The following is a 12,573-nucleotide window of genomic DNA, read 5'->3' on the forward strand; positions in this document are numbered from 1 at the left end:
CAATCCAATTCAGGTTCAAGTATTGAAGTATCCATTCAAGTAGTCTAGTCTATAATCCACTCAATCAGTTCAGTCTAATTTAGTCTTGTCAAGTCCAGTGAAATCCACTCAAACCCTGTTCAGTCTAGTCCATTCCAGTCCTAATTATCTGGTCTAGTCAAGTGCGTGTCAGTCTAATGCGGTCTAGGTCAGCCTGATTCAGTCTAGGCCTCAATGTCTTTGCGACTAGCCTTGCTGGTAGCTGTGGCATCAGACCATGACGGGTGACATTTGTCTTAATGAATGTATCATAGACGTTTGTCGTAATACATAATCAAAGCTTAGTAGAGGAAGTAATAGCTTTTCCATTAGCTTTAAATGAGGAATGAGCCACAGTCGATGAGACCTAACGGTTTTATGACTACAGTATTATATAATGACACACATCATAGACTGAATGTCTTTCTTCTGCTGTCTTTCAGGGCTGTAATGGGTCTCGGTCATGGCAGCTATTGCTTCGCGCTCCTGCGCTCCATCCCAGTCGTGTTCTACGTGGTTCTGGTCACCAGTCTCCGATACCACCTCTTCATCTGGAGCGTGTTTTCTCCCAAACTCTTGTACGAGGCCATGCACACCCTCATCACCACCGCCGTGTGTCTGTTCTTCACCTTTATGGATCAGGAACGCTCGGCTAGACCTTGAATACAAAGCCAGAACCAAAAGCCAGAACCAAAGCCAAACTCAGGTACAGAACAAATGGTGGAGTTGGAGTTTTAGCCACCAAAAGAAGTTCGTGTGGACGGAAAAAGTGATTTAAATGTAGTTCCACTGCTGTGAAATGGTTCAGAGATTACATGGAGATTTGGCTCGCTCTACTGACTTATTTCTGTGTTCGTGATTAAATTATTTTGTATATTTTATTTTTTGGGAGGTCATCAGCGATATCATGAAGATGACGTACGGCGAGACTTGTGGGTGTACATATGATAATCTTTCCTAAAGCTAAAGAAGAGTGTCATTCTTTTTAGTATTTTCCCGTTTCTGTCCCTGACCGCTAGTTCCCCTCTGGAATAATTGAGATAAGTTACATCATTAATAACTCTCCTCGCTGAGATCACAGGAGATGTAAACTCCTCACGCGCTTGAAAGCTTTAAGGGATCTTAAAAGTCTTTTAAATCACATCTAAACACAGCTGCGCGTGACGTGTCAGTTTAATCCGCCTGTTGGGAATGTGAATTGTAAACTGATTTATCTTGCCAAGTGTTTTTTCTTTATCTCAGCGCTTAGATCTGGTTAATAATAAAACAAGCCCTTTTTTTTTGATTGAGAGTACTTCATTTCTAAGTGCTTTTTCATGTGTTTTGTCTCCCTGTTAGACTTTTGAAAAGTTTTCCTCCAATAAGAGGGTCTGATCCAGTTACTTTAATCAATTTATCAGTGACACTAACAGCGAGAGAAGATGTTTTGTCTGTCGCTTGGTTTCTATCTTCATCACAATGTGCTGAGTAAATCTCATTGGTTGACAGTTTTGCTCAGCATAGCTGTATATTAAACGAATATTCTCTGATTGGCTGTGATTTTGTTGTATCAAACAGTTTTTGAGTTCAGAATTTAAAAATAATAATAATAATAATTCTGCAACCAAATTCATTTTAACCTATTTCTGATTATTATCAATGTTTAGGGTCGAATTGGATCAACGTAATGCATTTTTGCTGGGAAAAAAAGTACAAATTTATTTTTTCAAAAAATCTTACTAACCCCAAACTTTTGTATGATATAGTGTACAGGCTATTAGGACATCTGTTACATCATCTTTACCTCTGCCATGACAATCAGTGCAAGTTTGTGTTCAAATCAAAGAATATTTATCAAATATTTCAAAACATCATATATTTTGAATCTCTTTGAGATATTTTGGAGTGAAGATACCATTTAGATGAAGGGGTTATAACCTTTTATTTATTTATTAGCATTATTTGTGTTACATTGACATCATAATGTTGTTAATCATCAGGATGCTGAGGAAGGATATAATTACTTTACCAGGTATTGTCCATTCTTCCTCAAAATTTGTAGACTTCATTCATTAGAATTAGTAAATTCAAAATACAGTGAAGGCATCTGAGATGTCTGCTTTCCTCCTCTATTCACACTTGGCTTTGACCTTTTTATTGGCTGGAGAAGTGGATTTTGTGACCTAATGCCTTTTAGATAGAGAGAGGAGAGCGTCGAGTCTCTCCCATTGGATCCCATTAATAATGAAAAGTAAGTAAATAAACATAAAAGGTGAGAAAAAAAAAACCTGAAGTCCCTGACAGCGCTTCAGTAAATACACCACATACCAGTACATTATCTTCCTTCAAGTGAATGTTTCAATAAGTGCCCGCTTCTGTTGAAAAAAGTCTAATAAAATAAATCTGCTTCAGTCTTTGTGTCCATTCAGACCTCTGAGATTCAGTTCTCACCATATGTCACCCTGGACCACAAAACCAGTCACATGGGGCAATTTTTTGGAAATTGAGGTTTATATATCATCTGAAAGCTGAATAAATAATCTTTCCATTGATGTATGGTTTGTTATGATAGGACAATATTTGGTCGAGATACGACTATTGTAAATCTGGAATCTGAGGCAAAAAAATGGAAACATTGAGAAAATCTCCTTTAAAGTTGTTCATTTATGTTGGCGATTGTGCTGCATTCACTCACAGAAATACATGTTTTATATATTTACGCTAGGAAATTTACTAAATATCTTAATGGAACATGATCTTTACTTAATATCCTAATGATTTTTGGCATAAAAGAAAAATCGATAATTTTGACCCGTACAATGTATTGTTGGCTATTGCAAGGCAAGGCAAGGCAAGTTTATTTATATAGCACATTTCATACACAATGGCAATTCAAAGTGCTTTACATAGAAGAAATTAAAATAATAAAAAGAAATAAGAATAATTAAAACAGTTTAGAAAAATTAAAAATAAAATACAGTACAGATAGTCGGACGAGCATTGGCACAGTGTTCATTCAGTAAATGCACAGCTAAACAGAAGTGTTTTGAGTCTGGATTTGAATGTGACTATTGTAAGAGCACATCTGATCTCCTCTGGAAGCTGGTTCCAGCTGCGACTGGCATAATAGCTAAAAGCAGATTCACCATGTTAAGAGTGAACCCTTGGTATTTCTAGCTGATATGATCCTAGTGATCTGTTGGGTTTATATTCAGTGAGCATATCTGCAATGTATTGAGGTCCTAGGCCATTGAATGATTTATATACTAGTAATAATACTTTAAAAACAATCCTAAATCTAACTGGGAGCCAGTGTAAAGACCTGAGGACTGGTGTGATATGTTCATATTTTCTGGTTCTGCTCAGAATCCTGGCGGCAGCGTTCTGTATGAGCTGCAATTGTCTTATGGTCTTTTTGGGAAGGCCAGTGAGGAGTCCATTACAATAATCCACCCTGCTGGTGATGAAAGCATGCACAAGTTTCTCTAAGTCTTGTCTGGAAACAAAGCATCTAATTCTTGCAATATTTTTCAGATGATAGTATGCTGATTTAGTTATTGCTTTGACATGACTACTGAAACTAAGGTCTGACTCTAGTGTCACACCAAGATTCCTGACTTGATGTTTAGTTGTTTGACCCCTAAAGTGAAGGTATGCGTTCACCTTGAGAACTTCATCTTTGTTTCCAAACGCAATGACTTCAGTTTTGTCTTTGTTTAACTGAAGAAAGTTTTGACACATCCAACTGTTGACTTCATCAATGCATTGGCACAGGGAGTCAATGGGGCTGTAGTCGTTAGGCGATAGGGCTGAGTAAAGCTGTGTGTCGTCTGCATAGCTGTGGTAAGAGATTTGGTTCTTTCTCATTATTTGGCTCATTGGGAGCATATACAGGTTGAACAGGAGTGGCGCAAGAATTGAGCCTGAGGGACTCCGCATGTCATGGATGTCCACTCAGACTTATGGTCTCCTATACTCACATAATAACCTCTCCCATCTAAGTATGACCTGAACCATTTTAGGACTATCCCAGAAAGCCCCACCCAGTTTTCCAGCCTGTCCAGAAGTATGTTGTGATCGACAGTGTCAAATGCAGCACTGAGGTCGAGTAACACCAGCACCGATAATTTTCCTGAATCAGTATTTAAGCGAATATCGTTTATTATCTTTATGAGCGCTGTCTCTGTGCTGTGGTGCGGTCGGAAACCAGACTGAAAATTGTCAAAGTATCCATTCGAGCTTAAGAATTTGTTCAGCTGATTGAAGACAACTTTTTCAATGATCTTGCCTATGAAAGGAAGATTTGAGATCGGCCTATAGTTGCTTAATATGGTCTTATCCAGATTGCTCTTTTTCAGGAGGGGCTTGACAACTGCAGTTTTCAGGGAGTTTGGAAAACTCCCAGAGAGAAGTGAGGCATTTACCACTTCTAGAAGATCTGCTTCTAAACTGTTTATCACACTTTTGAAAAATGATGTGGGAAGTGTGTCAAGAGCACAGGCTGATGTTTTAAGGTGCTGTACGGTTCTTCCAAAATTTTGCCATCAATTTCTTTGAAATCAGACATAGTAACTACTTTCTCAGGTGGTTTGATCTGTCTGACCCCAGGGCAACTCAAGGATGTGCTGATCACCTTTCTGATATTACTGATTTTCTCAGAGAAGAAAGAAGCAAACTCACTGCACTTGTTCTCTGAGAGCATTTCACTGGGAATCTGGCTTGGGGGGTTTGTCAGTCTCTCTAAAGTAGCAAAAAGAGTGCGTGTGTTGTTTAAATTACTGTTTATAATATTTGAGAAGAAAGTCTGTCTAGCTTTGCCTAGTTCCCTATTAAAAGCATGAAGGCTGTCTTTGTAGATGTTATAATGGACTACAAGTTTAGTCTTCCGCCACATGCGCTCTGCTTTTCTGCCACAGATATACCCATGCGACTCGAGACTGGTGACGTGATCCAAGGTCACATATATAAGGGTTAACTGGGGTTCTATATAGAATTCTAGGGTTCCTGACTCAATTCTAAAGAACGCTTTATGTCCGAAAGGTTCTATATAAGGAGAAATGTCTTGATGATTGCACAATACTTTCATGTTTAACAGGATATTTACATTTTTTACGAGTGATAAAGTATGCTTAATTCATAAATTTAATCAAAATAGAAATTAATTGGTAACACCAATTAGTTAACGTATTAACTAACTTGAACTAACCATGAGCAATGCATTTGTTACTGTATTTGTTAATGTTAGTTAATAAAAAATAAAGCTGTTCAATTTTCATGTTAGTTCACAGTGCATTAACTAATGTTAACAAGATTTTAATAAAGTATTTGTAAATGTTGAAATTAACATTAACAAAGGTTAATTAATGCGTATACGTGCAATTCATTATTAGTTCATGTTAACTAATGTAGTTAACTAATGAACCTTATTGTAAAGTGTTACCAATGAATTATGTTGGAACCCCTAAAAGGTTCTATATAATTCTATATATGAAGCGCCTGACAGAAAAAAAACACTTTAAGGTTCATATAGAAGCTTTACACTGTGATCATGTTCTATGAGGGATAATTTACATGCAGCCGGTCATTATCACAAATGAAATCCCGACAATTCTTGCATCATCCTGAGGGTGTTTATTTTTCCACAATGACTGTATTATTCTGCTTATTGCACGGCTGCTTACCAAATAAATAAATAAATCTGTATTAAATGTTAATTTGATTTCAAATTATGAGAAAAAACAGGGCATGGAGTGATTAGTGTCATTATATAAAACACAGTTTGTTGCATAATACGGATTGACCAATCAGAATCGAGTATCAAGAAAGCCGTGTTAAAGTATTGATTAATTAATTCTGTGAGATTTTCTGTGGTTATTAGATGTTTGGGAGTTCATGTCTAATTTTAGGTGATGGGTTATGTTTTTTCTTATTTTTAAAGTATTTTGTTACATTTTCTCCTTTTTCTCCATCTTCATCTTTCTTCAGTGTGTAATGTTGCAGTTTAAACATGAAAAAGCTCTGCAAAGTCACACAGTTCTTCTCTATATCAGTGTCAGTGTTTCTGAACTCCTGAAACGCCTCCATTGTAGTCTTGAGTTTCTCCCGGGAACGAACACGTCACAATATTCCTCATTATAATAATTCATGCGCAGAATAAAGGGGCGTGGCCTGGTTGAGTTAGTTAGTAGTGTGTTAAACTGGCGGTTATGGGAAGGGGCGGTACATTTCCCAAACACACTCAAAGCGCTCGACCAATCACAACACACTGATCCAGCCGACCAATCAGAGCACAGTGTGCTGTTCAGAAGGAGGACCTTCATAGAGACAGGAAGTAAACAGAGCGTTACTGACAGACTGGGAAGAGAGGAGCCGCAACATTGGAGAATATGAGGAAAATAATCAACATTCAAGCAGGAAAACCTGTTCTAGTAGAGCCTGAAACAACATCAAGACCACTTTAAAATCACTTCTAGCTATTGACAATGGTGTGTGATAACCAAACGGCAACCTTCCGGTCTCTCTCTTGATTCAACACTGAAGAGACTTAAACTGCAGTTCATCCACTGGCCACTAGAGGCCGGCTGCAAAAGAGAGTCAATCCCATAAACCCCCATGTTAAAATGCCCAACTTTACAGCAGAAAAAAACATGTTTACAGTCTGGTACAAAAAGTGGCTTTGGTCTATAAAGCTAATTTTGCCCTTCATGACGACTGTGAGGGGGGTGAATATTTTTACAACTCATCCGTTTAAATTATATTAAGCCTTAAAGTTGTGCATAATTAAGGGCGTGGCCACTTGAGTGACAGGTGGATTGCCGCTGATGTCACTACTAGCCGTTTGTCTGTTAGCGTCACGTCACCTCAGCTAATCCGCCTCGCAGCACATTTACGTTTATTCGGGAGTGACGCTGCCAAGATGGAGACGGCTGCCTCCGCCCACTTTGGGCTTCAAAAACGCTCTTCAGAAACACTACGGGTGACGTCACACACACATTACTGTCTAATGGTGATAACCAGCTTTCACTAACTCTCTCAGTTCTTGCTTTGAAGCAGTCGTGGGTCGGCGGGTGAAAGAACGGTCAAGGACGACCAGCGTCTGGTGACAGTATGAAAGCCTCTCGATTTAAAGCGAGTCTCTGTTACCTGTCCATCATCATCATCTCTCTGTGTCGGTGAGGAGGGTTGGTGTGTTTTTAATGGGGTTTTAGTGTCCATCTGTTCCCTGCTGATGTCCTCCTCTCTGAGCTCTTATCAGTCATTGAGCAGAACTCAGACCTCATGTGTTCATTCCTTTATTTTCTTCTTCTCTCCATTCCTCTCTTGAGCTGATACAGACAGCTGACGTCAGGGGTTTTCTGTTATTATTATCATCTTTAAAGGGTTAGTTCACCCAAAAATGAAGATTCTGTCAGTAATTACTCTCCCTCATGTTGTTCAACCCTGTCAGACTTTCGTTCATCTTCAGAACACAAATGAAGATATTTCTGATGAAATCTGAGCGCTGTCTCACTCCTCCATAGGCTTCTAGGCAATCGAGATCTGCCATCCCAGAAAAGACATCGTTAAAATAGTCCAAGTGACTACAGTGGCTCAACCTTAAGTTTATCAAGCGACGAGAATACTTTTTGTGAAAAAAACAAACTCAAATAACGACTTTATTCAACTCTACATGTTCTTCTGTGTTTCTCTGAGTGAGTTGACATAGTGTAACAGCGCAGCGCTTCTGGGTTGTACGTCAGAATGTAGGCTCACTATTGGTCAGCATCACACGCATCACATGACCAGCGTCGGCCAATAGTGAGCCTCCGTTCTGACGTACAGAAGCGCTGCGCTGTTACACTATGTGAACTCACTCAGACAAACACACAGGAGAAAATGAAGAGTTGAATAAAGTCGTTATTTTTGTTTTTGTTTCATCATCTTAAGTAAATATATCTTCCTTTTAAATATGTTTTTCCTGGAAAACCAGACGAAACAGTGATTACAGTGCTTCTCTTTCTGACTTTCACAGATGTTTATTTCACTCTCACACAGAGAAATATTCTCTTGCTGGAGTTCAAGCATCACGTGATGTGTAGTGAACCTCTCTCTCTCTCTTTCTCTCTCTCTCTCTCTCTGTCTCTCTCTCTCTCTCTCTGTCTCTCTCTCTCTGTCTCTCTCTCTCTCTCCATCTCTCTCTCTCTCTCTCTATTTCTCTCTCTCTGTCTCTCTCTCTCTCTCCATCTCTCTCTCTCTCTATTTCTCTCTCTCTCTCTCTCTATTTCTCTCTCACTCTCTCTCTCTCTCTCTATTTCTCTCTCTGTCACTCTCTCTCTCCATCTCTCTTTGTCTCTCTCTCGCTCTCTCGCTCTTTCTCTATGTGTGTGTGGATAAAGTTTTTCCATTTAAAGTCTGTCTTTTGAACTGTGTGTGTGTGTGTGTGTGTGTGTTTGTAGGTTTAAGCACCTGGAAAAGCGTTCATCGTTCTCAGCCTCAGCAGGATTGATGGGATACGTGTGTGTGTGTGTGTGTGTGTGTGTGGTGTGTGTTGCGACTGTAATAACGGGGCTGTCAAGGAGCCAAAGGATTGTGTTTACGAGGAGAATGAAGCTCACAGAAGTGTGTATGGCAGGTGGAGATAGTGATTTCCCCTCATTTGAGGACGTCTCTGACCAGCCGTGACTTCATTTCAGATCCGTGAGAAGTGCGTCTGTAAACACACGGCCTAAAACACACTCGCCTGCCGTTCTGGACGCTTTCCATTCGCTCTGTTTGCATCCATTTGATTTTATTTGTGTTGTTGTTTGTGTGTGTTGGACCGTGGCTTGAAACTGTTGAACACAAACCAATCCTCCTGTTTTACTCACAGCGACGCGATCAGACGCTCATTCATGATTAGTTTAGACATCTAACTGTGTTCTGCACCTCTATATGGTAACACGTTACAATAAGGTTCATTAGTTAACATTAGTTAATGTATAAACTAACCATGAGCAATGCATTTGTTACTATATTAGTTCATCTTTGTTAATGTTAGTTCATAGTGCATTAACTAATGTTAAAGGGGTGGTATAATGCCCTTTTCACAAGATGTAAAATAAGTCTCTGATGTCCCCAGAGTGTGTGTGTGAAGTTTTAGCTCAAAATACCCCACAGATATTTTTATACAGCATGCTAAAATTGTCACTTTTTGAGGGTGAGCAAAAACACACCGTTGTGTCTGTTACTTTAAATGCAAATGAGCTGCTGCTCCCGGCACAGGGGGCGGAGCTTCAAGAGCTCGTGTCCTTTTACCTCACACACACATGCACTTAACATTTCAGAAACTTTTAGCCTTTTATGTTCAAACCGGAGTCAGACAAAGATGGAGAGACTCAAGAAGAAGTGACAACATGTAGAAGCAACAGGACATTTCTGAATGGTTAGTTGATGAATTTATGAAGCTGATGTGTAGTTATCTTCTAGTCATTGATTAGCATATTCTGTCTTGATAATCTATAAACCGTGTTCAGGGGGCGGGGTTTATGTAAATTCTAGGGTTGGTGATGTCACTAACCCGGGAGGAATGTGGTGTAGTCTCTACCAGCCGTTTGTTGTAGTCCTTAAAAAGCCATTTCTGTCAAAGCAAATATCTCCCTTTGCTCTGAACTTTGAGCGTTGTAACTTTGCAGATGTTGTTTATGATCAAACAGCAACATTACACACTAACTAAAGTTAGAAAAGTCAAATCATAATCAACCACCCCTTTAATAAATACAACCTCTGATTTTAATAACATATTAGCAAATGTTGAAATTAATAAAAAGTAAGATTAACACATTTTGTAGAATTATTGTTCATTCTTAGTTCATGTTAACTAAGGTAACTAATGTAAACTAATGAACCTTATTGTAAATTGTTTAGATGTGTTTTTGACTGGCACTGGGTGTAGACAGCTTTAAAATGAACATGAATATACTTTTATTATTTCAACTTTCCTTTTCAGCTGACATCGATGGTGATGCAGCAGTTATTAATGATGATTAAAATTATTGTAGTAAAAGTTATGGGAATAATAGCAAACACATTTTGAAAAGCAGCGTTATCATTGTGTTCAGCATGAATCAAATCAAAGAAAATAATCCACAGTTGGGGATTTTAATAATTTTATCCTTTGAATATGTTTTCACGCATTACCATTCAAACTTTTGCGTTAGTACAATTTAAAGGTATAGCGGAGGATGTTTTACTTCCTGGTGGGTAACCTATACTATTGGTCCTCCTAATTGTCAATCATTCTGGTGAATCAATCAAACTTTTCAAAAAGTGGAGAGGGCGGGTCCTATCTAAAATTTGGAAAGATCCTCCGCTATACCTTTAAAATTAAGGAAATTTATATTTTTTTGTTAAGCAAGGACACACTTAGTTGATCAGTAGTGACAATAAAGACATTTATAATGTTATAAAAGACTCTTTTTCAATTAAATGCTGTTCTTTTGAACTTTCTATTCATCAAAAAATCATGAAAAATAAAATGCATCACAGTTTCCAAGAAATTATGAAGCTGTTTTGAACATTAATAATAGTCATAAATGTTTCTCGAGCATCAAATCCTCATATTAGAATGATTTCTGAAGGATCATGTGACACTGAAGACTGGAGTAATGATGCTGAACATTCAGCTTTGATCACAGGAATAAATTACACTTTACTGTATATTCACATAGAAAACTGCTGATTTACATTATAATAATATTTCACAATTTTTACTGTATTTTCAATCACATAAATGCAGCCTTGTTGAGCAGAAGAGACTTACTGAAACCAAACTTTCTAAAAATTCTAATAAATAAAGTAAGAAATAAGCAGAAATTAGTGTAGACTTAATTCACAATAATTATATATTATTTTAATATACACTTTACTATATTAACAATGACATTTTTGGTTGTTTTTATTTGTCAATTCTTTCTCTTTTTCCTTTTTTGCTTTCATGAAGACGTTGTAATCTTTAGTTTTTCTCCAATAGGATGAATGTTTTTGAATGAAAACCATCATTATACTATTCTGTCAGAGATCAATATTTATTCTGCTCCTGTTTTGTGATCCTTTCGTTGTCATTCTGGCGTAAAGCAGAGCGTCTTTGAACCTTTCTCCCAAATAAAGGACCTGCTTTCCCGAGCGTGGCTTTCCTCTGTAATTACTGCGGGATGCGGGTCGATGAGAGATCGATGTGAGAGAGAGAGAGAGAGAGAGAGAGAGAGAGAGAGAGAGAGAGAGAGATGGCGTCTAATGTAAGAGTCAGAGTTGTTTAAGTCAGACGATTGAGACTCTTCAGGCCTTTTGTTTAGAGCTACAGTTTATGAAACGTCCTGGACTTCTTCATGAGAGCCTAAACAAACCCTATTCTGTACAGGAGTAAAATAACTTCAGCTACACACACTCCATCCTACATTAAATGGATGAAAGACAGTTTGTGACCCTGGACCACAAAACCAGTCACATGGGTCAATTTTGTTAAATTGAGGTTTATATGTCATCTGAAAGCTGAATAAATAAGCGTTCCACTGATGTATGGTTTGTTATGATAGGACAATATTTGGTCGAGATACGACTATTGTAAATCTGGAATCTGAGGCAAAAAAATCTAAACATTGAGAAAATCTCCTTTAAAGTTGTTCATTTATGTTGGCGATTGTGCTGCATTCACTCACAGAAATACATGTTTTATATATTTACTGTAGGAAATTTACTAAATATCTTAATGGAACATGATCTTTCCTTAATGTCCTAATGATTTTTGACATAAAAGAAAAATGGATAATTTTGACCCATAATGTATTGTTGTCTATTGCCACAGATATACCCGTGCGACTCGTGACTGGTGACGTGATCCAGGGTCACACACAGATCGAGTCAATGAAGACTGAACGACTGAAAGAATGATGTTTGGCATTGAAAAGTTTCGATACGTTGCAGTAATAATAATGCAGTGACTTTTGTTGTTTTCTTTCTTCCCTCCTGTAAGCACTTTTTAACTAGTTAACCATGTAAAAAGTGTTTAAATTGAATGTAGTGGACGAATAGTTCATGAAAAACACTATAAAAGTGGTCTCTCTGTACTACTTATCCGCCATCATATTTCAAGTCTTCTGAGGAACAGATCAAATTGTAAGTCAAATCTGACATGACTCGGCACACTTTTCAGGGAATAATGATTTAAAGAGGAGCGATCATGCTTTCTTCACATCTTCATCTTTCTTCGGTGTGTAATGTTGCAGTTTGATCATGATAAAGCTCTGCAAAGTCACACAGTTCTTCTCTATATCAGTGTCAGTGTTTCTGAACTCCTGAAACGCCTCCATTGTAGTCTTGAGTTTCTTCCGGGAACGAACACGTCACAATATTCCTCATTATAATAATTCATGCGCAGAATAAAGGGGCGGGGCCTGGTTGAGTTAGTTAGTAGTGTGTTAAACTGGCGGTTATGGGAAGGGGCGGGACATTTCCCAAACACACTCGAAGCGCTCGACCAATCACAACACACTGCTCCAGCCGACCAATCAGAGCACAGTGTGCTTTTCAGAAGGAGGGGCTTCATAGAGACAGGAAGTAAAC

At 38.2% G+C, this 12,573-nt stretch overlaps 1 protein-coding gene across 2 annotated transcripts in view; it reads left to right on the forward strand.

The window, feature by feature from the left end:
- pigg (phosphatidylinositol glycan anchor biosynthesis class G (EMM blood group)) overlaps positions 1-12,079 on the forward strand; it is a 161,004-nt gene extending 148,925 nt beyond the window's left edge. The window contains exons 13-14 of one of the 2 annotated variants that reach the window (XM_081382307.1): positions 462-724; positions 11,816-12,079. In XM_081382307.1, coding sequence (XP_081238433.1) covers positions 462-681 — 220 coding nt within the window. In that variant the 3' untranslated portion in view covers positions 682-724; positions 11,816-12,079. Of the gene's footprint in view, positions 1-461; positions 1,547-11,815 lie in introns of those variants that run through there. The other variant, XM_081382306.1, reaches the window with a different exon arrangement.
- Positions 12,080-12,573: the final 494 nt, after the last annotated feature.

This window comes from Scardinius erythrophthalmus (assembly GCF_964197995.2).
Source record: "Scardinius erythrophthalmus genome assembly, chromosome: 13".
NCBI classification, from domain to species: Eukaryota; Metazoa; Chordata; class Actinopteri; order Cypriniformes; family Leuciscidae; genus Scardinius; species Scardinius erythrophthalmus.